General features: G+C 43.2%; 2 protein-coding genes across 5 annotated transcripts in view; one reads left to right on the top strand and one right to left on the bottom strand.

Moving 5' to 3' along the window:
• Window positions 1-18,096, top strand: part of si:dkey-91i10.2 (uncharacterized protein LOC555224 homolog) — a 56,827-nt gene extending 38,731 nt beyond the window's left edge. For 3 of the 4 annotated variants that reach the window (XM_034573690.1, XM_034573689.1, XM_034573691.1), the window contains 6 exons: window positions 2,857-4,582; window positions 11,099-11,288; window positions 12,635-12,839; window positions 14,610-15,199; window positions 15,912-16,057; window positions 16,660-18,096. In XM_034573690.1, coding sequence (XP_034429581.1) covers window positions 3,027-4,582; window positions 11,099-11,288; window positions 12,635-12,839; window positions 14,610-15,199; window positions 15,912-16,057; window positions 16,660-17,494 — 3,522 coding nt within the window. In that variant the 5' untranslated portion in view covers window positions 2,857-3,026 and the 3' untranslated portion in view covers window positions 17,495-18,096. The remainder of the gene's footprint in view (window positions 1-2,856; window positions 4,583-11,098; window positions 11,289-12,634; window positions 12,840-14,609; window positions 15,200-15,911; window positions 16,058-16,659) is intronic. The other variant, XM_034573692.1, reaches the window with a different exon arrangement.
• A 2,485-nt stretch (window positions 18,097-20,581) lies between these two features.
• Window positions 20,582-25,064, bottom strand: tsn (translin). The gene is made up of 6 exons (XM_034573694.1): window positions 24,862-25,064; window positions 23,571-23,664; window positions 23,399-23,495; window positions 22,747-22,862; window positions 22,575-22,654; window positions 20,582-21,928 (listed from the first exon to the last, which is right to left on the bottom strand). The coding sequence occupies exons 1-6, from the start codon at window positions 24,925-24,927 to the stop codon at window positions 21,698-21,700; spliced, it is 684 nt and encodes a 227-aa protein (XP_034429585.1). The 5' UTR covers window positions 24,928-25,064; the 3' UTR covers window positions 20,582-21,697.
• Window positions 25,065-26,278: the final 1,214 nt, after the last annotated feature.

Raw genomic sequence — 26,278 nt, 5'->3', positions numbered from 1 at the left:
GTCATATTGTGCAGACTCTTATTCTCAGAGGATAAATACCACCGACCTTGGCCATGCCCTGACTTTTCATTGAGCATCCCAATGACATTCACATTTATGTTTTTCTATTTTTAGTGAAATGCATCAACAATCTTTGAAAAAACTGCCATGGAATTTGGTTCCTATGACCAAATACCCAACCAACACTGGTAGTGATGTGGTAAAAGCCCATTAGTGGTTGGATGAATGGATTCATCAATAAAAACTCTGTACACTGCAGTTTACAGATATTTTACTGAAACAGGAGGAAACTGTTCATTTTCACATTGTGTGCACTGGTGAATGGAGTCAAAGTAAATAACTGCATTGTGTGTGTGTGGATAATGAAGGAACAGTGGAGCAATTGTCATTGGTGAAGATTAGTGATGCTTGTACAATAGAGTATTTGGACAGTGGAGCTCTTTATGTCTTTATGGCGACACAGACAATACTTAATATTAGTGAATGGAGACAATTCATTGTTTGATATCTCACGAATGCCTAGAGGGGATTTCTTCAAATTTGTTATAAATGTTCAGTTTGACTATAAGATTAATTATTTAGATTTTGCCAAGGTCACTGCGACCTCACAAACCATGTTTTGCCTGGTAAATGCAATATGTCAGGAACATCTCCAGGTAATCCTTTCACATTCAGTCCTGATGGACTGATTAACTAATTATATTTCAGTGGTCGAAGGTCATGGAAGAAAAGTGTTAATTCTAGTTTGGGCTTTTTGTGGACAATGAAAATAAATAGAAATGATCTTCATCTTTGTTCTTACAGATTGTTGTTTTTGAAAATAAAGAAATACTATAGTTCCTATGAATGAGATACCACTGACATCCACTGAGTTTCAGTCGTTAGCGCTGAAAGGATTGATTTTAGAGTGACAGATTAATGTCCTTGTATTTTTTATGTTTTTGCTTTGTTTTGAAGCACGATTCATTTAATACACAGCCAACAAATGCGTTTGGATGAAAGGCGCCTGTGCTTGTTATGGCGGATACTGATTAACTGCGATCTCGGCGTCGCTAACCTCCAACATGTGAGGAATGGAGATTTATCCATTATTGCAAAGCTGCAGAGAGAGAGAGAGGCGCGGCGGCCTGTTCGTGCTCCGGCATTAGGGAGCGTTTGAGTCTAAAGATGATTTGGCTTTTATTATTCACCTAATGCGTCGGGGATGAGCCCTGTTTCATAATCACAGTCATAATCACAAGCCTGCGAAGCCAACTGTGATGCAGACAAAATATAAGATACGGATGATGTATGTTTGGGTCGAGCAGCCGACATGTTATTTGTACTCATTATAGCGGCGACGCACCTAGTCCCGTCTCGCTCCCTTCTTCTAGCAAATCTACAGCTGCTGTCTGATTAATCAGGAAGAGAGAGCCGAGCCAGCCGCCAGCGAGCAGCCGAGCAGTTATCTTCATTACCGTCCCCTCAGCTTACTGCTTTCTCTTAGCGTCACACTCATTTCCTCTTTCTGTGTGTCATCTTCGTCTCCTTTACCAGCTCTCCATCCTTTTTTTTTTATTCTTCTTCCTCCTGCCACTGTCTGTCTCTGTATCTGCTTCTCAATCTCATGTTTTAATAGCCTGACAAGCAGGGCAATAATCTCTCTATTATTATTCTTGCTGCGGAGAAAGAAAAAATGAAAAGAAGCCTGAGGGGGTAGACAGGAAGCCATTTATATAAAAATGAATGTAATTATTCTGGTAAAGGAAGCAGCCTTCACAGAGAGTGAAGCTGTAGCTGTCCAATATTCCAGTTTGTGTGTGTGTACGAATCTGTCATGTGGCTGAAGTTACTGTGTAAAGTCTGACCTGTGGATTCAGAGATGTAAGACCCACAGAAAGTTAAGTTTAACAGTGAGCATCTAAGAGTCTCTACTGAAAACCGAAGGGCAATGTGGTATTCATGAAATTAATATCACCAAGAAAATTCAGTTTGATATTGATCCACATGCTGATATGTCAAATACACATAACTATGTCTATAACATAAGTGATTTACATAAAATATAACTTTATCTGCCCCTTTCTCCACATCTGTACCAAAGTTAAATAGGTTCCAGGCCCCATCCCTCCGCCGAGTTTGGCGTTTTTTTTTGCATAATCCTGCTAACAAATAAGTCAACCAACAATCAAACAATTCCTTGGCCAAGTATTATATTCTCATAAAGAACTTTGTAAGAATGTTATTCAGTTTTTAATCACAATTTGCTTAAAACTATTAATTTAGCTCTTAGAAATTGATATGGTAAATAATGAAATAATTGGATATGGTAGAATTTGATTTTGTTTTGTTTTTCATTTCAGATCATTTTAGTTACTTTAGTTTCAACCCATGTTATAAACATGTCAAAGTCAAAGTTACAAACCATCTTTAAATAAATTGTATCTGTAAAATGATGCACAAATAAAGAAATAGTTTCTGTTTTATTAAATGGTGCAGCCACTGAAAGATGAATGTTGCATGTAACGTGAAGGTTTTAGGAGTTGTTAAATCCATTGTAAAGATTTTTTTCTCTGTATCTATAATATTACAGTTTGCATAGATGTAACAAGATTTTTATTAAATTGACTAAATCTTGAGTTAATTTAAGATCAGTATCATGGACCTTAGAGAGTCTAGAGTATTTAAAAAGTGAATATTTCATAGTGATACTGGTGCAGACACATTTCACATTCCTCTTACATACTGATACTAACAGAATGAGAACACAACAGAGTGAAAGAATGCGAGACAGGCTCAGTTTCTGTCTTCATAAATGTCTGTGTCGTCTTTTTATCTCTCATCTTATCTTCATACATTCTGTCTTGGTCCCTGCAGGCTGCGGACCCTCGTACCTTCTGACTGTGTGTCTGAGTGCCGCTGGCTCAGCCCACAGCCATGCCAGACGTGAGGCCTCCACCACCATGTGACGACCTCGCCACGTCTTCTGCTGCAGCCTCTGCCTGCCCTCCGCTGGCTGCACCTCTCCCCTCGACCTTATTATCGACATGGAGCCCTGCATCGCCAACCTCCCCCTGTCCCCGGACCGGCTGTCCTCCTTCCCCCGACACAGACCCGGCGCTCCTCACTACCCGGGCCTCCACGGTCCTCCCTTCCCTCTCATGGCCAGGTGTAACAGCAGCACCCTGCTCACTAACCTGGGGCTGAGGTACTGCTCCAGCAGGCAGGGCCCTCTGGGGGTGGGGCTGGGTCCGGGGATGGCCCCGGGCTCCTGCGGCCACGCAGGAAGCAATGGCAGCAGGCCATACAGGAGTATGGAGAACCTGAACTGGAACAATATGACAGATTCAGGCCTTTGTGCGTTCAGTGCTGCCCCCTACAGGAGCATGGACAGTGAGTTTATTTTGCGCTATACATCTACAAGCCACTGGTATGACGGGCCCCCAGACGGATCTGTGATGGGGGCCCATGGACTGTTACCTCACTCGGACAGCCTGGCATTTAACCCTCGACATGGGCTACCCAGGAAGGACCTGCCACTCTTCCCCCAGTTGCTTTTTCCAGGTGGCGTTGACGAATGGGATGCCAGAAAAGGCCTGAGGGAGAAACTCCGCCTTCAGAGTGCGAGGTCAGCAGTCGAGTCTCTGAAGCCCCTCCCACTGCGGCCTCAGATGACCCCAAGTGCTACATCCATCGAAAAAGAGGGTGGGCATCACGTGAATTCAACAGTTGCTGGTTCCAGGCCGCTGTGCACGATGCGCATCACCAACCCTGAGGAGATCAAGCAGGAGGTCCTGAGGCGCCTGCAGCTGCGGCGACAGAACAGCAGCCCCAACCTCACTCTCCACAGCTCCCCGGCTACCCCCAAAGTGGTTAAAACATCCTGCACAACCGACAACATCGTGGGTAACAGGAACGGATCGGATTCTGCGTCTGAGTGCCGCAGGCCTCCTGTGGGACGTCTACATATCCCCACATTCGAGGAGTTCAAGAGGATGAGGCAGAGGGAGGGAGAGCAGAGCAAAGAGTCCACAGCCGGTTCTGTGGCGTCTGGAAAACCTGCAGCCGACCTTCAGGATGTAGCAGCATCAAATAGTGAGAAAGCTCTGTCTGATTGGATTGTCCCTCAGTCAGGTTCTCCTAGAGACCCTGAGGAGGTGGAGGGCGATAAGAGCACAAGTGAAAGGATGGGCAGCAGTGATGAAGACCTGCAGATCGTCACCTCCTCAGAGAACCTTTCCTCTGACACTGTGAACAGTAACGACACTGCAGACCCCACCTCGTCCTTAGCCTTCGTTACCAGCACTTATTCACCCATCTGCACAGGCCCGTCTCCTCGTTCACCCCTACCGCCCCTTGCCAGCTCAGCCCAGGAGAAAGCCTTCACTGCAGGAGGAGAAGATGGGAGCAGCCGGCGCAGGAGGAGCAGTCTGGAACCAGCTGGGTCGGTTCCTTTCCCACACGGCAGAGAGAACTGGGGCCGACCCTCCAGCTGCTGCCCGGCGCTACTTCTGGAGGGGACGGACCTGTCCAGCTACGGAGCCAAGATTTACAAGATGAAGGATGGACTCATTGGCTCAGCACTGGACCTAATCAAGAAGAGGTTAGTCTGGGATGGGGGGAGTCGAGTGTATGTGTTTATTATTGTCCAGAATATTCAGATGCTTTTACTTGTAATTGGTACTTTTACTGTGTGGTATTGCTATTACTTATGAAAAGAATCTGAGTACCTCACTTCCATCACTCCTAAGACCAAAGTTTGATTTACTCCTGCCTCAACTTCTACGACTTTGGTGATTTTGAGAATTAAGTTGGAACATTAGGAGAATAAAGTCATAATTTTAGGTGTCATGTTACAGGGGGAATATCAGAAGACCAGCCTGACCCTGTGTTAAAACGAGGAATTTTGATCATCTTGTTAAGTTATACTTTTTTACAGGTTTCACAAATAATGTCATACTTAATTTAAAACACAATATCTTAAGTATAAGTATTTTCATTCCCAAAGAAAGAAGCACAAGGACACTCTTTTGTGGAGGAGAACATGTTCAGTCGTGGTCAACTCTGAGGTTTTCATTGGGAGTTCATTCTTTCTGAAGACTGTTAGACTGATACAACAATTAGACTGATACAAGGTTCTGGACCCTGACGTAACAGAACAGGTTCTCCTTGCTACTTATTTCCTACTAACGTTTTTCCATATATTCTTAATATATTATGACTTTTCTCTTTGAACTCTATTCTTGCAATATTACGACTTTCTTCTCAATTCCGACTTTATCCTTGTATTATTACAACATTATTCTCAAAATCTCTTCAACATGGACCTAATAGACTATAAACCAGTTCCAGGTAGATAAATGAAAACAAAAGATCTTAGATGTATTCCTCAATTTCTCTTTGTGCTGCATTGTATTTGTTTTTTTGTATTATTAATCAGCCTTGACTTGACTGAGCTTTCTGCCAATAAGCATTTCGCTTTTAAATCCAATTGATCTTTTTCATCATAGTCCACATAGTCTGAGCCCTGTAGCAGCAGAGGTGTGTGTCTTCATCAGAGAAGTGTATGCAAGTACATTTCCATGTGTGCAGTGGCAGAGCGTTGCTTCTGTCTGTGTGTGTCCATCTGTTTAAGCCCGCCTGTGTTGTTGTGTTATCGATTTATCTCAGTTATTGTGATAACAGCTGTCGGAGCTAACAGGGCTGGCTCTGCAGACGAGGCTGTGGGCAGGAGGCTGGCATGAAGCATGACAGGCTGGACGACTCGTCCCCACAGACTCACTGTTTTCCCGGCCTCTCCTCTCCTCTTTCTCTCTCTCTCTGTCAGTGTCAGCTGTTGGTGAAATAAAAACAGGCTTCACTCTGCTGTGGATCACTCTGACAAACAAGGGGAGAGTGTGTTTTTGCTTTTTCTTTACAGCCCTGTGCTGTCGTTTGGGTTCATGACTTCTATTCAATGTAAATATGAGACCCTGAACACAGAGGAGCCACTTGATCAGGCCCGTTGAACAATATAAACTCCACCCCCTGCAGGCTAATGGGAGATAGGCGATATCTGTCTCTGCCTGTCGGGACTCTCCGCTGACTGTCGCTCTTTTGTTTGCACTGGTTGAAAGGATGATGGATGTCTGAATCTCTGCTGCATGAAGGCACCAGAAAAATAACTGCCTGTGTGTGACTTTTTGTCTGAACGGCACATGTTCAGTATGTGTGAGTGCACATAGAGCTGCAGTCTCATGCATGTTGTTTTGATCAAATAGTGAAAAATGCCTGAGGTTAGGTCTTCGAATGACTTGTTACCTGATCAACACTAAAACAAAACAATGTCAGCATGCTAACCTAACATCAAGTTAAAATCTTCTGCGTCTTTACTTCCTCTCAACCATGGACAAACGTCAGTGTGATGAGAACTACCTCAAATGACAGAAACCATTTGAGAAAACATTTTGTCTCATAGGGCTTAACAAGGTGCGACATCTTCTGTATTTTAATCCTCAACCAGAGTGAAGAAAAACGAACAAAAGAAACCTATTAACAGGGGGAAAGAGAGAGTCGTATGTGAAGGATCCCTCTCTCAGGACGGAGAGAAGTGCAATAGATGCCGCGTGTCTTTCATGTCGTCCATTTTTATATGCACTCTATGGTGAAAATGCTCCATTGATGAGAATGGCCAACTGTTACTTTAGCATGATTTGCTAATTAGAATGAAACACAAAGTATAAACTGTATTCATGCTTTTCCGACTCGTGGTGCTGTACACTCCACATTCACCCACTCTTCTCTCAAACATAGCCAAATTCCAGCATTCTGGGGTTCAGTGCCTTGCCCAAGTGCACTTTGGCGGGCAGACTTGAAGGATTGGGGATCAAAATACTAACCATCTGATTAGTGGACGACTCGCTCTCCCCCCTGAGCCAGAGCCGTCCGAAGTACAGCTGAAGGTGATGATAATGTCATTAGTTTTGCAGGTATTTAAAATAATTGAACCACCAAAGTTATTAAAAATCCTCCAAAGGGGATAATGAATGTGTGCAGCAGATCTTCTGACAATCCATTTAATAATTTCACTAGAAAATAAATGTGAACCTCATGGTGGTGCTCGAGGAAAAAACGTGAGGGGATCTAACATCAGTAAGACTTATCCTCTAGAGACCACAAACGTCTGTGTAACATTTCAAGTGGGTGATCAACCAACAAACCGTAATCAAGAACTAAACTATCACTTTTAAATGATGTAAAACAGAGAAAAACATCAAAAAGTCCAACCAGAGATTGTTTTAAATTTGATGAATCGCTTAAACGATTAATTGAACACCAAAATTAGGCTATTGATTAATCGTCCCCCATCCGATTCAGCTCCACTGCAGTCCTCTCACTGACAGCTCCAGCGGCTCACATCCAACATTGTTTATCCCGAGTGAATTCCTCTTTTATGTTGGAAAAACCCCTCCCTCAATGCAACTCACCGCGTTCAACCTAAGGCTGTGTGAATGTTTTAATACTTGAAGATGTATTAATTTAACATGGCGATATTCTGTGTGATCTCTGCAGCCTGAGGTATTTAACTTCCACCAATAAGTCTCTTTGTTTAAGTGCATCATGCAGCCAGACTTGCATACTGAGCGGAATACAGCCGCATTATTAGAGTCATATTCATATTATTACACCTGGGAGGCTTTTTTGTAGCCCAAAAATCTAGTGAAGCATTAAAGCAGCACCACTGAGTTAACTGTCCACTGCAGTAAAGGTGTAGCACTAAATGGAGACACTGTATTTACTATTTCACCAGTTATTTGTGTCGTCTAGATGCAAACGCTCACAGAGAAACAGACGGAATTCATTGACGTGTTATAAACATCACAGAAAATGACAGACGGGCTCATTTAAGTGTCACACTGCACCATTTTAACAGTGATCTATCACGTACAGTGGTTTCCCGATATATTAAGCTGTGGGTTATTACTTCCCATGCATCATCCGAGGTGTGACAGCCAAGAGTGTGAAGGAGAGGCCTTTAATGACAGTTTGTCAAGGGGAAACTGATTGGATGCTTCAGAGCTGAATCGTTACACCTCTATAAATTATATATGCCTCATCGTAACAGTGAGTCCAGTTTCATTTGCACATTGGAACAACTTAAGTCTGCTGCGTCTGATTTGTTGTTCCCCTTCATGCAAAAAGAATACATGTTGTCAGGGAATTGCTGTCGTTTTTAGTTGAATCTGTGTGTGTGTGCTGCTGAAGTGCCACAGAGCATCAGAGATATACTGAGAAATGTTTGTTATGACGTGTCCAGAAAAGAGCTGACGTAAGACCCATTAGAACAATGAGACAATGTTTAAAGTCGTCACAGGGACACGTGAGGACCAACAGTGACGTAGCAGAGGTTAAATGTAGTGCTGGTGTAATAAATTTAGTTGTGAACTGACATAAATAAGTTTCTTTGTTTAAGTCATTTATCAGGCAAACATTTGTAAAATGTGATATCTTTGGGTCGCTTTGACAAAACACATAATTTGAAGGCATCACATGGGTTTTGGCCCCTGATGTTGGACAATTGTTAGTTAAGTCGTTTTAAGACGAATTTTTCTTTTGCATATGAAGAAGGCAGCATGAGATTGTCCAGGTCAGACATGTTCACAACAACAGGGGAAAATCGGTAACATTCAGGTGAGGGGTCTGGGTCGAACATCCAGGGGGCAGGACGTGACGTATAAATTCCGCTGCAGAGATCACATGTTTGTGTTTATGGTACTTAGACACCAGCGCCAGCCCTTGGCGCCAAAAGCTGTTCTCTCCAAGTTGACATCTTTGTCTGCGTCTTCTAAGTGTTTGACTCCTCATTTTCACCCCAAGACATTTTTATAATTCCACTTTTCGTGTCCGTCACTTGGCATTTTCCTGCTGTATTCGTACAATGGCTCACTCAACTGAGTCTGACATTTGCGTTCTCACATACAGCCCCCTCCGGAAAATGTAAGGAAAACATCAGTAGTTCAGTGCAGGTCTGAGAGCAGCTTTATTCTTTAGATTTCAGACTTAACAATGTATCAGTTAATGTGAAGAGTACTGCGAACACATTTGGTTAATAATCAAATGGAGATTAGAAAGCAAATGCAAAGATATGTGCCAAACGGTGGCCACAGTGACAGCAGCAGTTTAACTGGTGACGACATGTGGACACATCAGAGAGAAGAGAAAGGAGGAGATTCAATGCAACATTATATTTAAGCACAGGAGCTAATATCACTAAATGTCAAATGTATATATAGCTGCTGGTGTAGACTTCACATGTTAAATACAAACCCAACCGGCTCCTCAAGTTAACTTTACCCCTTCTTGTTAAATTCACCTTTTTTTTTTTTATATTACCATTTCAGGAATTTACACCAAATAAAATATCTGTGAAACTGCTGATACAGGTTTTTTTCTCGCTGTAACATTATATCTTGCCCTCGTGTCCGTTGGACTGTGAAGCTCAGCAGTGTTTGAAAGGAAAAAATCAATACTGTATATAGTTGGTGGTTCCTTATTAATAGTGTGTGTATTATTTTAGAGCTCTGCCAATCAATAAAACTACATGTAATGGAGACGGGGTCAGGCACAGTGCGGAAGCAACGCAGAATTCTTTTCTTTTTTAGCCTCTTTTAGCTCATAGTTTTGGTTTCATCACATGTTTAGCGTTGTGTTCAGAGGCAGCAGGGATTTGTTTTAAGGGGAGCAAAGGATCTGATAAACTCACTGTACACCACCATCTGTATAAAGTCTGTTGCATTCAAGTTCCCACAGTCATTTTCTCTCCCTGTTGCAAGTTTAACATCTCATTGAGGTGAATCAAAGCACAGAACAAGTTAGTGAACATCTACTTTATTGTGTCAGAAGCCGAGACTAGTTATTGTAGATAAAGATGGAAGACGCTGCGGTGTCAATACACATGCTCGACCAATCACTAGCCGGTGTCAGCTGTCAACCAGATTTTCTAGCATCAATTAACTAATTAAAACAAACTTATCAGAAACATGAATGTTTGTTTTCACAACATTAACAAACATCGGTGTGATGAGAACTACCTAAAAAGGCAGAAACCATCTTTGATGTGTATTTTGACTATTCGGTTTGGTCCAAGTGCCATTTGCTAACATGGAGGAGGCGGGGTTTGTGACCTATACTGCAGCCAGCCACCAGGGGGCCATTCAGATGCTTTGGCTTCACTTTTGCGGAGCTGTCATGACGTCCATCTTGGTTAGAAGTGTGGGTTTTTTAACATGTGGTCTTCATCTGCCCCCAAGTGGCCCAAGCAAATCTGTGCAGCTTTATTAAAAATTCCCAGATTAATCTGCCACAAACACATTTAGACTTCATCATATTTATTCATGAAAATCATTTCTGATGCATTTACAGTTGGTGTTTTCACCTCTAACCCACCAGGACACACTCTCTCTTAGAACCCTTATCTCCGAAGTGTGTGTCTGTCACACACTCTTGCATGCATGAGTCTCTTCAGGGATGCATTTGTCTTTTTAGTGTTGTGTGTGTGTGCACGTGTGTGCGCGTGAGTGTGTGTGTGTCTTTGCCTGCTTTTGTGTGTCTCGAATCACATGTTGTGCTGCAAGTATGGATGCAGACAAAGGAGTGAAGAAAAAAATCTGCATGGGTGTTTGTGTGTCACTGTGCTGCAGGGTTCGAGTGTTAATGTCCACCAATGTGTCTAATTACTCCCCCCCCCCCCCCCCCCCCCCGATGTACATTTGATGCTTGGGGGATGAAAGAAAACAAGAGGTATTGATCATGGTGTTTGGGGGGAGAGAAGGATGATGGAAGAAGAGGAGGGTGAGGGAGGGATAGACGAAGACATGGCAGGAAGCATGCAGAGAGGGAGGAAGAACTGTGTGGACTGAATGCCAGCGGTGCCTTAAGTGGCAGAATTATCACTTCAACCCTCCTCTTCCTCTTCTTCCCCCTTTTCTCCCTCCTTTGCCTTCCTGTCTCGCTTCTCCTCCCCTTTTCCCCTGCCCTCCCTCTCTTCCTCTCATCCTTTTCCTCCCTCCCTCCTCTCCTCCATCCATCCCTCTTTCTCTCTCTCTCTCTCTCTCTCTCTCTCTCCTCCTCTCACCACCAGCTGCAGTGCAGAGATTTCCGCCGAGACCCCCGTCAGGCTGTCAGGTGACCGGCACGGAGACTGTGACATCACCGCCCCCTCGACCGACTGTCAGCCCTCCGCCGTTGCCATGGCAACGTCGGCAACGGCCTGCGGAGCCGAGGCTGGCGACGAGACGCCCGCAGGAGGAGGAGAGGCAGCAGGAGAATGCGTAAGGAGTCTCTCTCATTTTCTTTTTTTATATCTTAAATTTGTCATTGGTGCGTGTCTTCGCTTTTCTCAACATGCAGAAACCCGCAGATCTATTGGTATTCAAGGATGAAGGGGACAAGCAAGGGGACTGCGACACAGACACACAAACAAATGCACATCACTCACACACACTGATGCAGAGGTATTTTGTCGAGGCGAGAAATGAGTATGCAGCAGTCTGTTTTCCAGCAGCAGCTTGACGTCTGACGGTGCAGTAAAGAGAGGGGATTAAGCCGCCCTCCAGCAGAAGGCTGCTGGCAACTCAGCGCTTCATCCCTGCTCTCTGCACGGCTCCTCTCTGCTGGACGGCTGCAGCTCCACACCAGCCTCAGCTGCAGCTACATCCTCTCCGTGCATCTGCAGAACCGAAGAGCAGGACCGACATGGAGTCGCATCTTGCTCGCATGCAATGAATCTCTAGGTAGTTCAGTGAACAGATGTCGAGGTGCGTTGGATTCTTGCCTTTCTTAATTCTTGGCTTTGAATCCACAGTGGATCCTGACTCTGCATTCCTAAAGTAAGAGGTGCTGCTTGATAATTCAGCTGAGCATGAATTATTCTCCTTAGTTTTATGTGATTGCTGCGAGCTGCAAATCGTCTCCTGGCGCAGAACGATGGAAAAGCTTCCTGCGCCTGCCGCTCGGGTGTAGCTGTTCGTTGTCAAGAGAATCGTCAACATGTAAGGAGGTAATCATTGCAAAGTCAATACCATCAAAGTCAGTGGATGTAAGTGAGGAGCTGCATGTCATGACCTTTGAACTATCAACCTCAGCTCAACTCTCAGGGGCTTGATGGACCCTAAAAGGATTTTAAAAGCCACGTGAGCAGTGTGTGTCCTCGGAGAATGCTGCAGTGTGTCGGGCAATTCCTGGCTTCACCTTTAATTTAGAAAAAAAAAAGAATGCAGGAGATTCTTTGAATTGTGATCGTGGGGACGTCCGTCATCTCCAAGGCTCTGTGGTTTCAAATTGTGATAAGAGCAGATTGTTCGGATGTGCAGCCTTGTTTTGTTTAGAGTCTGTTGCGAGAGTTGGCTTAGTGCTGCATCTCAGCATGAAATTTGGATTCTTATCAGTTCCTTCTTGGGATCAGGGAGATAACCAAGACTTGTTACGTAATGATGCCATGACAGTGACTACATGAAAACATTACACACACACAGACACACACACAAACACACATCTCCGATCTGTAATATTTCTGCCTCATCATAAGTCTCACCTTATCTCCTCGGAGACCTTTCTTCATCCTGTTGCCATAGAAACGTGACAGTTTGACTGACACATGTCTCCTTCCACCCGGCAGCAGAACGGTCTGGGCTGCAGGCGCTCCAGCTCGGACGCGGCCTATGAGCTGGCTGAGACGGTGAGGGCGCAGCGCGAGTGTCGCCTCCGGCCCCACTACAGCGACCCCATGCCAGCCGACGCTTCTAAGCGCAAACAGCTGGAGATGAAGATCGCTGCCGCCGCCCGCCTCCACGGCCACCGCCGGGACCGTGACAGAGACAGTGGTGAGCACATGACGCACATGTGACAGCTGTGTCACTTTGTTTGACATGTTTGGATGTGATCCATTGCATTTTGAATCACAGTTAAACCACTTTGGAGCAAACATTGATGCAGCAGTGTTATCTACAGAATGAAAATTATCCCAGGGGCATAATTCAAGGACCCATAATCGATCATATATTTATGATGTTTAATCTGCATCAAATAAATATTTAGTGACAGTTATGCTGAATGTTTAATAGTTAACTAGAAGGGTAGTGGAGCTCATACCTCCAATAAGACCCAACAGTATGAAACCACATTTAAATTCACTAGATCCTGATTTTTATTTGGATCTGCAACAAATTTGTTCCCGAAATATGCCTGATTATCATCAAGATCCGTGAATTATTCTCTGAGGAATCACTGTAAAACTTTGCCTTTGTTGCCTGAAGAGCTGATCAGAATACGTGGTGCTTTACCTGCTTTACTATTGAGGAATAAATTAATATTTGGATCTATTTTGGGTGAATACAGGGGGAAAATAACGAACAAAATCAAAGCTGTAGAGACATGAATCTATTTATTTTAGTCCCTATATGGGTCAAACTATAAAAAAACTGGTTCCTACATTTCCATTTAGGCAATTCTTTATCATGTTTTTGTTCGACCTCCCACTGCGTAGCAAATACACACACACACACACACACACACACAGTTCCCCTGCTGTCAACAGAAACCCATTGACACAGATTGTCAGTCAATATATTAAATGCTAATGTTGACCTTGCTGCTCTCTGCCTCAGATAAGAGGGATGTGGATTAGATTCTGTTTTTACCTCATCACCGAACAAGACTCAGAACCTCACATGTGGATTGTGTGTGGTCATCGTGCGAAATTGAGGATATTTGTGAAAGCACAATTAGCATATTCAGGAGGTCATCACATCTTTTTGTGCGAGTGTGAACCGATTTCAGACCTTTATCTGTTTGCACTTTGGAGACTATGTACAGTTTGTGTGAGGGTTCAACTGAAATGGTTATTTGTGTTTAAAAACACAGCACCCCCAGGTACAAAACGTTCAGAGTTATGTCTGAAAGCAGCTTTTTCTGTTCTTATAACCTCATATATAACATTTATAACTTATAACGTCTCTGAGTTTGTCCAAAAATTCATGAGATTTGTCTCTCGCCCTTTATTTCTTTAAAGGTCACTGAAGGTGATTAAAAGGGAATTGATTGATCAGTGATTTCTTTTAAACTTCTTATTTATTTAATGCATTTTGTTTCTTTTAATATTCAGATTTTAACTCACCGATTATGGTCTGAAGGTACATAGGTGTTCTTAACATGCATGGTACCCCTGTGCCTGTCCCCTCTGCCCCTACCCTAGCCCTCAAACCCTACAATGTCTTCTGCTTAAGTTTAGTGCAGTGGATTTCCTTTTTGTCTCCATAATGAAGACAGATCCCCAGAATGTGACTACAAACACAACATGAGTAACACTAAGCCCCCACACACACACACACACACACACACACACACACAGTAATAGTGACATGATCCGTATTGACAACAAAGGTTAAGTCGTTGACTGGAGGGTTGAGGATCTAATTATTGGAGAAAGATCATATCTGTAATGCTTTCTCCATTTCTAATGGCTGGCAGTGACCAGTCCAGATTAAATGGGTGGTAATAACGGAGGGTGCCATTAATGGTGTGTACGTGTGTCTCAGTGTGAACAGGCGGTAGAGATGGAATCTATCAGTGCTAATGACTCTGCTCCTCCCCAGCTCCAGCAGCCATCCGGGGCCGCTCAGAGCCCCCTGGCGAGGAGCGTCAGGTGGGTCTGGGTGTGACCCGGTCGGGGCAGCACCGCTGGAGCACCATCAGTAGTCTGAGCGCCGACAGCGGGGTGGTGGGTCTCAGCGACGAGCGGGAGGAGGAGGACAGCGAGCCTCGGCGTTACCGCAGGACCCGGGGGGCTGAGGTGGAGCGGGTGGACAGCGGCATCGGCCCGGGGCTGTCCCGCACCTGGAAGAGACCGTCGGCCTCGCTCAGAGCCTGGGAGGCCCAGAGACCGTGTCCGGACTGCGGCCTGAGGGACGGGGCGTCCAAAGAGCGAGGGGAGCGCATGTGTGAACGCTGCTCCAAGCTGCGCACGGAGCGCAAAGAAGCCATCCTGGAGTTCCTGAACACGGAGTCCAGCTACGGCGAGGACCTGCGGATCATCAAGGAGGAGTTCTACTGCCCCATGCAGAGCGCCGGGCTGCTGACGGCCGAGCAGCTCGCCGTGGTGTTCGGTAACGTCCAGGAGCTGATCGACGTCAACGACCGCTTCACCGAACACCTGCAGGACAGCATCGACCAGGCCTTCGACCAGGTGACTCCCTCGGTGACTTATACACACATACGATGCTTAGATCTGCTGATTTCTAAAGCCTGTGAGCCTCGAGTCCCCTCTCTAACACACTTACCTTCAGGGTCACATTCAATAAACGCCATTCTTTCTTTTGAGTGCAAATTCCTACAGTGCACTGCAGACCTGTGTGTGTGTATATATAGTTTCAAGCCTTGATTTCAATATCAGGGTCTGACTCCACTGCCAGAGGATATTTTGTTGGAAGAGTTAGGGCAGTGGTAGATGAGGATAGTAAGGTTGGATGTGTAAGGTAGAGCCTGGTCTGTTTGGAAGTCAGAAGGAGGGTAGATCTCATCTCTGCTACGTTTTGGAACCAATGTGGTGAGAAAGGTTTGGTCGTTTCCATTTTAGCTTCTAGAAAAAGCAATGCTCTCATGAAACTCTTCTCACAGTCTATCCAATGCACCCTTCACAATATGTTGGTTGAACTTTCGCTTTGTCATGCATGCTGCTTCACAGTTCACCTGCTATTGCTGCAGCTGCTGCAATCACAATTTGAATTATTTAAACTCTGCAACAATTCTGCATCCATGTAATTTCTTGGGGCTGAAATAACCTCCACCATCAGATCTTTTATATACAATAGCTCCCTAAGACAAATTGTTTCCCAGTGCAAGACATAAACGAGTTGAACACTGACTCGACCACTTCCTCTCCTGTGGTTCGACCTCAGGGAGACGAGGATCTGCTGACCGTGTACATAGGGGAGATCTTCCTGGAGTTCGTCAACATGCTGCCCGCCTTCCAAACCTACTGCCTGCAGCAGCCCACCTCGGTCAACATGCTCAACACGCTGGAGAAGGAGAAGGAGCTCCTCAGGTACAAACAAAGCAAACAAGGATTTGTCTTCCTCTCGGCCCGTGTGATAGAAACTGCGAGCTTTATCGAGTTCCTGCCGCCGCTGTTCTGTGTAATTCGTAATGGAAAAGACAGGGGGGTCATCATTAATTCAGAAGGTCTATTTTGAGAGTAACGATTCATATTTTTAGATAGAACCACAGCTCACCCAGGAGTCAGGCTGTCCTGTGATTCTCATTAATCAACTTAGCAAGAGATCTCCCAGGACATACACCGAATATAAGAATCTCTCAGCTTTCATAATTATGCCTCCGTGCTGGCGACACCCAGTGGCCGGAGGCAGAATGTTTTTGGGTCGTCCATCCCATTCTTGTGATCAGGAATGTCTTCAAATTTGGTACAAATGTCATGTTTCATTCACAGATTAACTGATTGGACCTTAAAAAACAAGCATTTTATATTGTGAACATAAAGTCTCAGGAACACCTTGAGGGAATTTCTTCAAATTTGATACAAACTCTCAGTGATTAGATTTTGGTGGTCAAAGGTCACAGTGACCTCAATTTGTGGAGGCATACACCCACAGCGCAATCATTTTAGTGTTCTTCTGTTTCTCTCTTCAGAATCTTTTTGGATGTCTCCCAGAACGACAATACAGCACTGCGTCGTATGAACCTGCGCTCTTTTCTCATGGCGCCCCTCCAGCGCGTGACCAAATACCCACTTCTGTTGAGCCGCATCATTAAGGTCACGCCCGAATGTCACCCCGACTATGCACGTCTCCGTGAGGCCAAGAGTCGGGTGGAGTCCCATCTGGAGCACATCAACATGAAGACTAAGCAGGAGGGCAATGGCGTCACATGGTCCCTCCGGTCATTCCGACGAGACAGCCGCAAGAACCGGGAGGTGATCAACATCGAGATGCGGGAGATGTCGATGAAGACGGTGGGCTGGGCCCGAGAAAACACCCGCTTCGTCATGGAGGGACCGCTCCAGCTCTCCCAGCCGGCGGATGGTCAGTGGGTGAGGAAGGGAAGCAAGGCCCTCAAGTTCCAGAATGTTCAGAGTCTGCTGATGGTGAGGACACAGCGGGTGGGTGAGCCCCCAGGACCAGGCACCGACCTTGGGGCATGGGGAGATCAGGTGGAAGGTGGTGGAGAGAGCATTCGAGACGGAGTGCTGGTTCTCATCAAGGACAAAAGCAGCGGGAAGTTCGCGGTGCTGAGAGAGCCCATCCGTCTGGGGAACTGCGTGGTGTCGGCGGATCCCGACTCCGAGGACACTTTCGAGGTGCTTGATATCCGACGGGAGTCGTTTGTTTTCCGTGCCTCAGACAAATCTCGCACCCAGCAGTGGTTCCATCAGATTAAGAGGTACACTCGAGACTTGGGCACCTGGAGGAAAAGACGCAACGCTTTGCCCAACATCATGATCAACACAAACCAGACCCGCTCCTGAGACCAAGCATCCTCCCGGCTTTAGGTTTTCTTACACTGTAAATAACCTGGAATCCTTCAACTGCAAAATCAGCCAACAACAAGAAACACATGAGATTTCAGTAAAAAAAACGTTTCAGGAGGATAGAGACGGATAAAGCACTTTTTTCTCTTTACAACGCTTTAAGTGCACCATACTGTCATGTAGTTTGAGGTTTTGGATTTAAAGCCGTGACGTAAAAAAAAATCTAATTCTCGGACAACCAAAAAAACTTGGGCTGTGCTCTTCAGCCTTGATTGTAAAGACTGTTTTGCTCTCGGAGAAAAAGAGCCGTGTTTTCAGTAAAATGAGGTGTGTCTGTTGAACAGCATGACTGAACATGACTGACTGCAAAAAAGAAATGTCATTTTTTTATACGAGACAGTTCGGGGTGGGGAAAAACACGTTTGTTTTGGTATGGCGTGGTGGACATGTGGTACATGAGCATTAATCAGTGGTTTTCCGTTTGTTGTACTGACCTCTCCTTGTCTGTGTGCCGCCACCTACTGTACGTCGGCGGTAGAGCAACTTTCACTGCCAGAGATGCAGTTGAGCAGAGCCTCTTCTAACGCTGAGCGGACCTCCTGTATCACTGTGTCCAAAACGAGAACTCAAACGACAGCAATAATATCTGCCACTTTCAAAAGAAGTAGCTACTGTGTTTGTGTTTTAATTTCCCAGGATTTTCTGTTTGGCATCAGGTGATGATGCTGCTTCAGTGCTCGCTGTGTCGGATTCAACCCAAGTCTCAAATCTGTTTGTCTGCATCTTTACAGCTTCCCCTCTGAGGAACTCTCATTGGAATTAAGATCATCTTAGTGCCGTGAAAGCAGCTTGTGAGAAGTTTAGTCTCCTTCGTGTTAACATCACGTCAAATAGGTCAAACGCTACAGTTTCCCTCACCGTGGGTTCAGTGACGAGTTTTTCAACCTTGGGTTTTGGGACAGATTAATAGATATTTATTTGTCTGGTCCAACACAAAATTGCCAAAAGCGAGTCTTCTCATTTTTGTTTGATCAACCCAACACTCCACCAACAAGAGTTTTTACCTCCAACAAGGAAGTTATGTTTTTGTGTGCATTTTGTGTTAAGCAAAATCTACTCAACCGATTTCCATGAAATTTTGTGGATCAGTGGCCACAGTGACCCAAGGAAGAACCCATTCAATATTGGTGGAAATCCACGTTTTTTTTTTACTTTCCTCACCAGTGCGAGAAGGGGTGTTTTTCAACATCTGGGTTGATTTCCCAAGGAACATTTCATGGATCTTGATGAAATTGTAACATCCAAATAAAAAATCAGGATCTCGTGATGGTGGATCGTGAGGATCATGGATTATGGATACAACTAGATTTCTCCCTCCATCTCTGTCGGACATTTTCTTTTTCTTCTTTGTACAAATTCTAAACATTGATACACCTCTTCATTTATGCTGGACACTGTCTTTTCCCATCAATGCTGTAAATATTGTAATTTTGTTGATGTGTTCAGAGACACGTGACATCTATTGCACTTCTGTCCGTCCTGGAAGAGGGATCCCTCACATGTGTCTCTCTCTCTGAGGTTTCTATGTCTTTTCTCCTCTTAACAGGGTTTTTCTGGAAGTTTTTCTTTACTATTCCTGAGGGTTAAGGGCAGAGGACGTCGCACCTTGTTAAGCCCTGTGAGACAGTGAGTTGTGAATATGGGCTATACAGATAAAATGTAATTGATTGATAGCAAATTTAAATGTGGTGTCATAAGGGGACTGTTGAGCCTTGGCGGAGGTATGTGCTCTCCTGAGTGCCCTTCTATTTTCATACACAATTATATATTAGCAAGAGTTGAGGATCAGGAACAGAAACTACAAATAAATAAATAGTTTAAACAATGTCACTCAATAGAGCGCCTACCTCCGCCAAGGCCTAACAGTCTCCTTACAATCAATCAAGCCACACCAAATTACACATACACTCATACATCAGTTCTCTAAATGTGCCTGAATATTATCATCAAGATCCATGAATTATTCCCTGGGAATTTTGGTGAAAATGTCAAAAAAAATCTTACAATTTTAAAGAAAGAGAAATCCATCAGATCCACCCCTTTGTTCAGGTCCATGTGAAACTGTAACGAGTTCATGTCCCATCTTTCCATCAAGTTTCTCCGAATTCTGATCAGTTACTTTTACGTAATCCCGCTGATAGACAGACAGACAGACAACATAAGCTCCTTGGCAGAGATAATTAATCACGAGTCAACATTTGTGACTTGGTGTCAATCAGTTCTCTGCTGACTTATCGCTTCATTATCACACATAAATAAAACAGGTTTCCTGACGAACTCAACTCAAAAATGTCCGAACCATCTCGTCACGACCCGGTTTGACTATGTGACCCAGCAATGAGCTTTTGTGCCTTGGTACTCGGTTACTGTTTAGCTACAGCTGAGATATGGATTAGACTGCCCTCTGCTGGCACTTGGTTGAGATGACTAATAAAGGCAATATAAGTGTATTCCTCTGACAGTGCTTGGCTGCTGATAACATGTGATCACCTGATCTTCTCTTACTTCTGTGTGTTTTTACATCTCCTGGTTGTGTTTATTTATGAAGGCTTTATTTTGTTTAATGCACTTTATTATTATTATCCAGTAATAGAACAGTAGCTGTTGGTAAAACATGATACGCAGTCTTGTTAAATCACAATTCTTCATATTAGAAGGAACTTAGTCGACTGAAGCTGATTTCAGTCATCAAACCAAAACCACTTCTTAGGACCGATGCTGTTTTATGTTTTTAATGACGTAGCACTATGAGAGGTAGGGAATCACTGTTCTTTGGAGGGCAGAGCTGCTCAACTCCACACCAACACTCCTGCACTGTTGGAGGAGGTCGGTTCAGATTTACAAATTGTAAAAAGACGACTGAACTGCATTCCATTACATTCCTTTCCTCATGTGCATTTGAAAGGCCTAATGTATTATGCCCCCCCCATGAATTATATTAAAAGACTTTAAACAAAAGACAAAGCCTGGACTCTTCTCTGCAAAATGCTCTTTTCATCAAAATCAGTCGAAGCTTGACATGTAGATTGTAGAAATATATTTACAGTCATTTTAAGCATTGTAGTGACAACTAATTTAAAGACGGGAATAAACACAGTACAAGTGGAATACACTCATTATTACACCAGGGAACAAAAACACAAGATGCGGGGTAAAGAGGTTAAACAAGAATTATTTCCAATCTACTACTACTACTACTACTACAACAATCTAGAGGCAAACCGAAGCTTTGACACAGATGCTGGAGACAAATGTTCCAGACATTTTTTCAACAGTAAACGAGATATGATGTGTAAATATTTTTGTATTGGTTCATCACGCAAAAAAACAAAACACTAAACAGGCTCCACAGACGCTTTCATCTGCCCTGTTGTGAAAGGGTCCTTGTTAATCAAAGAAACTGGTTACAGAGTAGCTTTATATCGTGAGAAGTGCATCATTGTCGTTTCTGTGGCTTGGCCTCTATTGGATCCTCATTTACAAAAATCCTGTGAATTCACGTTAGGTGCTATTAATGATCGAAAACCCAGAAATCATAAGAATATTTTTTTTAATGTTTGTTATTATCGGATTCTGGATTGAATCATCTCAAAGTGGCATCAAATATTTTTCATAAATGAGACTCCTGGATATCTGTTTAGGTGACAATCATTCAATATTTTTGCAAATAAATGACCAGAACAATTTGCTCTGCACGGCCGGAGCACTTTCGCTGACCTCTGATTTTCCTTTTCAACTAATTTAACATCAATTTACTATAATTCAATAAAAAAAAGAAGTTGACTGTTGCAAATGCGACTCAGGGGAACATTAACATATGCATCAGATGAAGCTGAGAACACAGATTTACAAAAACTAGCAACAAAAGATTTTAATCCTCTGAACGAGGGATTCAAACTCAAGTCAACCCTTCTGCCACCATCCCGACAGACTGCCATCCTTCCACAGCACCTCTCATGTATGCATTCACACAAACAGACACACACACACAGTCTGTCCTCAGCTGCTGGGACCTCAGGCAGATCCACGGTCTTGCCTTTGGTTATGGTCACCGATCTGCAGCAGCCGTGGAGAGGTTCCAGCCCGGGGTAGCTACTGCGCCCTCCTCCGTCTCCCACAACCAATCGCCACCTCTGACCTCTACTTGTCCCCGCCAGACTCAGACTCCTTGGCCAGGCCGCGGATGGAGAGGTCGTAGACCACCTCCTCGATTTTCTTCACGTCATACTTCAGACCATCATAGCGCTTCCTCAGCGGGTCGTTCTTCAGGTTGAGCAGGCGGAAGCCCGAGTCCAGCTCATTGATGAAGTTGGAGATGCGGAGCGGCCGGGTGTAGTCTCCTGCTGTGACGCTGTTCACCGCCAGTCGTGACTGGAGATATGACAGCACCAAGTTAACACAAAAGGCACAAATTTCAAGAAATCTTTCTTTAAATTGCACGATATGGAGGAGTTATAGAGTCAGGCATAAGACAAGAAAATTGCATTTAGAGAATAAAGTTGAACCAAATCAGAGAAAGATTTATTTCCAGTACATTTTTTTAATTAAGTTGTAATGCTATTTTGTGAATAAAGTCAAATCCTCTAGCTGGGTTTATGACCTGAACGCCAGCCAGTCACCAGGGGACCATCTAGGCACTTTGGCTTCACTCTTCACACAATGTGTTGAAATGCGTAAACCAATTCTGAAGCACAACTTTACAAATACATTTACACAAGGAACATGGTAGAGACGGTCATATGTGCAAATGTTAGCATTTTCATCTTGTGTTAAAAGTTCAATCTTGAAATTTCAAGTTTAACATTTCTACTTCGTTCCTCAAAATAAAAAATCCCCTCAGTTTTTTCCTAATGCTTGACCCTGTTACTCTCCCATGAAATAAAAACATCAGTTGCTTAAACACACCAGAAACCACAAGTCCTTTGCTACAGTTCAACATTTCTTAATTGCATAGAAACGTTGCTCTGGGCTTGATGCACTGTCGATTAAATGCGAAAGCAATCAACACTCGACTCACCAGTTCACTGGCCATGATCAACACACCCGCCAGATAGTCCTCTACATCCAGGTGAAACCCTTTCTCTCGCACCACCTCGACTACAGTGTGAAGAAGGCAGAGGAAAAAAAGAGAAGAGTAAGGCCACATTCGTCAGTGAGAGTAACACACTAACATACGAACTGGTACCTACTGCCGAGTATCTTAGCCACCTCCTCCCGAGTCACAAGAGTTTCACTCTCCAGGTAGACGACAAAGGCTGCTAAGAAAGCCAAGCGCTGCAGCACGAACCTCCAGTGTTCATGGAACCTTGAGTGAGAAATTAAACATGGTATTTTATTTCACCAAGATAACCCACCTGATATCAATCCTGCTGTCGACAGTCATAGCTACATACATAACACATTAAGAGTTAGAAATGTAACAAAAACTAAAACACAACAACACAAACAAGTAATACCGGGTGTGAACTTAGGTCCAGTTCAGACTTGGTATTAACATCTTTCCTGAGAGACCCGATCAAAAGTGGACATCTTTAAGTACGTGTGTTCTCAGCCATGCGATGACAGCCACCACTTTAATGTTGAGCTCTGGTGGAATGATTATAAATCTAGATTAAATCTAAGCTGGATCCATGTTCATCATGAACAAGCAGAAACTCTCCAAGAAATTGAATTAGGCAAAAGAGAAAAGGCTACAGACTAGGACGTGACAATCTGGGAAAAGATGAGCCAATAATGTTGCTATGAAGTTTGAAAAATTAGCAGAGGTATAACAGTGATGACACAGACCCACAACTTGAAGAGAGTTACACACAAGAATGTTATTTGAAACATGGCTCATACCTGTAATACTGCTCCACAGGAAACTTTGTTTTGAGGTCTGTGATTTGTGTCCTGACTGTGCAGAACAACTCACGAGCCCTTGTACATTTACTGGGAACTAGAGAGACAGGAAAAGACCGATTTTAGAATCTGAGACACCATCAAGTACAAGTCAAACTGTCCAAACACTCACTTTCTTTAAATCCAGATGGTTGGTGGACACTTTGGAGAACTGTCAGAATCTCTCTAGCTGCCTGCTCCAATGTCTGAACCACCTTACGGATATCCTACAAAAAAGATGCACCAAAGGATACAGAAAGAGTTTTGGTTATTTGATTGTTCTATAAACAGAAAGACATTTCAAACTCTCCAAATGTGTGTTAAGTACTAACAATACAGCAGATTAAACAGACAACTTTCCACAAGGTCCAAGTCAATACATTTAGAATTTAACATATAATAAATTGCAGTTCATTATTACCTCCACCAAAGAGTTTATGTTTTCATCTGTGTTTGTGTGTTAGCACAATTACACACGAACTACAGGACTGATTTCCACAGAACTTGGTGGAAGGATGCGGTCATGGGGAAACCTAATAAGTTTAATGAGGATCAGCATCAGGAAGCAGATCCAGGAATTATTTTTTACTTCGTTTGACAACTTAAGAAAGGGCGTTTTTGATGAGAAAAATCAGCCACATTAAGGAGACGTGTGGATCTAATGGATTTAAATTTGGCGTATGCAATCTGGAGGGTATGCAATCTGCCATTTGGTTAACATTACTATTGGTTTTCTAACATTTTATTTATTGGTATTTCTTTTGGCATTGCAAGAACATAGAGTCACGCAAAAAATTAAATAATTAAATTTAAATATTTTTAAACACCATGACCATAGAACATTAATGGAAAAACTAAATTGGAGTGCAAAACAGATAGAAAATATATATGAAAAAATATAGAATATAAAAATAGTACATAAATAAATGACAAAAAAAAAAACATTTCTCTAAACTTTATTTAAATTAGATTATTGCTTAAAGCTGGTCTCATTGGTTTTAAGGTCCTAATGGGATCTTTAATATTAAGTGTATTCACGTTTAGGTTGCGCCGGATGTGGCACGTACACATTGGCGTTGATACATTCATCTACTATAGCTATAACATGTCAAAATAATAGTCAACAATAATTACGCTTTTTTTAAACGAGGTTAGGTGATACCCACTGGAATCAAGTGAACGCGTGTAGAACCAAACAACCCGGCGGCAGAGATTCGTTTATTTTTTATAATTTATGATTAAAGTGACATACATATTAAGAATTTATCAACCAGGTTCCAACGTTATAAAGCTACATATCGGATGTGATCATCAGAGGCGCTGATGTCTGAAGAACAGAACCTCGCTCGTGTTTTAACAGTTTACAGACTGTGGTTAGCATCGAGCTAACCGTGTGTGAGCTAATGTTGACGGTTCATTCAAACCTCTCGGACGTCCTGGTCCGCGCTCAGGAAGCCCTGGATGTAGCTGAACATCTCCGTGACAGACATGTCTGACGACGAGGAGGAGGCAGAGGAAGAGGAGAAGGATGAGGAGGAAGAAGGTGAACAAGAGGAAGAAGCGTCCGCAGCTAATTCAGAAAAACAACAACGTGCACGAGAGACCGTCCCCGCCGCTTCGACAGGCGCGTACAGATGACGTCAGGACTTCAACGTCAAGGTCTGTAGTGAAAGAAAGAAAGAAATAACAAAATAGAAAAAGAAAGAAATGAACTGAAAAAGGAGAAGGGTCAAAGAGAGAAATAACAATAGAAAAAGAAAAACAGAAAGAAAGACAGAAAATAAATGCATAACTAAATAACAGATAGATAGATAGACAGATAGATAGATAGACAGATAGACAGATAGATAGATAGATAGATAGATAGATAGATAGATAGATAGATAGATAGATAGATAGATAGATAGATAGATAGAAAGGCCTGCCGAAGATTATTCTCCTTGCCAAACTTTTCAAATGGTTTGAATAAAACGATTGCATCAGCGCTGAGGTTTGGAAGCACTAATCCAAACCCAACTACATATAAAGTATAACGTGTTTATAAAGATATGAAGTTGTCTAGTTTAACCTCAAGCAGATGCATCTGTGCACTCTTACTTTTGATACTTTAAGTATTTCTGCTCAAGGATCTTTCATTCTTGTATTTATATGTAAAGTAAAAGATTCTGATACTTCTGTTTACAAAGAGAAAGACAGTTTAACATCTTTTAGTCTGTTTTCTCTACATCACCATCCAATACACAATTCTCACACAAGCTGTATCCTAAAGTAATTTACATTCTATGATATCATGAGAATCCTAACACGAACTCATTTCTCTTTAGAACTATAATAGGATCTGATGTAATATGGGACAAAGAAACCATAGCTCTTTTTACAAAGAGCCTCCAACATGTAAGTGGTTTAATCCATGAACAGAAACTGCTTTGTTTCCAGGACAAAAACTGAATATCGTTCAAGACAAGCTGCATTACCTAACTCACCCTGTTGGGGGAGCCAAAGTAGAACCCTCGCTCATGTTACCTTCATGTGCTGCTGGGAAATAGCACCATTGATCCAAATCCTTTCTCAAAGAATAACTGGTCAACAGTCAATTTTTTTAACACTGTGGCAACACAAATGTTTTTCTTACTAGTGTCCCATGACTGATCTATATAACTATGTATTCATCGTCAGCAAATGAATACACCATAAACTCTGTCTCAACAATGTCTTATCAGGAAAAAAATGTAGAAAACGTAACTGTGAAACTTTAATGTGTCAGGTATATTTCAACAGCAGGAAAAAGTATTTCATAGGCTGGAAGATATAAAAGGCATCTTAATCATGCGTACATGGTTG

Source organism: Hippoglossus hippoglossus, chromosome 21, assembly GCF_009819705.1.
Source record: "Hippoglossus hippoglossus isolate fHipHip1 chromosome 21, fHipHip1.pri, whole genome shotgun sequence".
NCBI classification, from domain to species: domain Eukaryota; kingdom Metazoa; phylum Chordata; class Actinopteri; order Pleuronectiformes; family Pleuronectidae; genus Hippoglossus; species Hippoglossus hippoglossus.
This window is presented reverse-complemented; position numbering and strand designations above follow the sequence as displayed.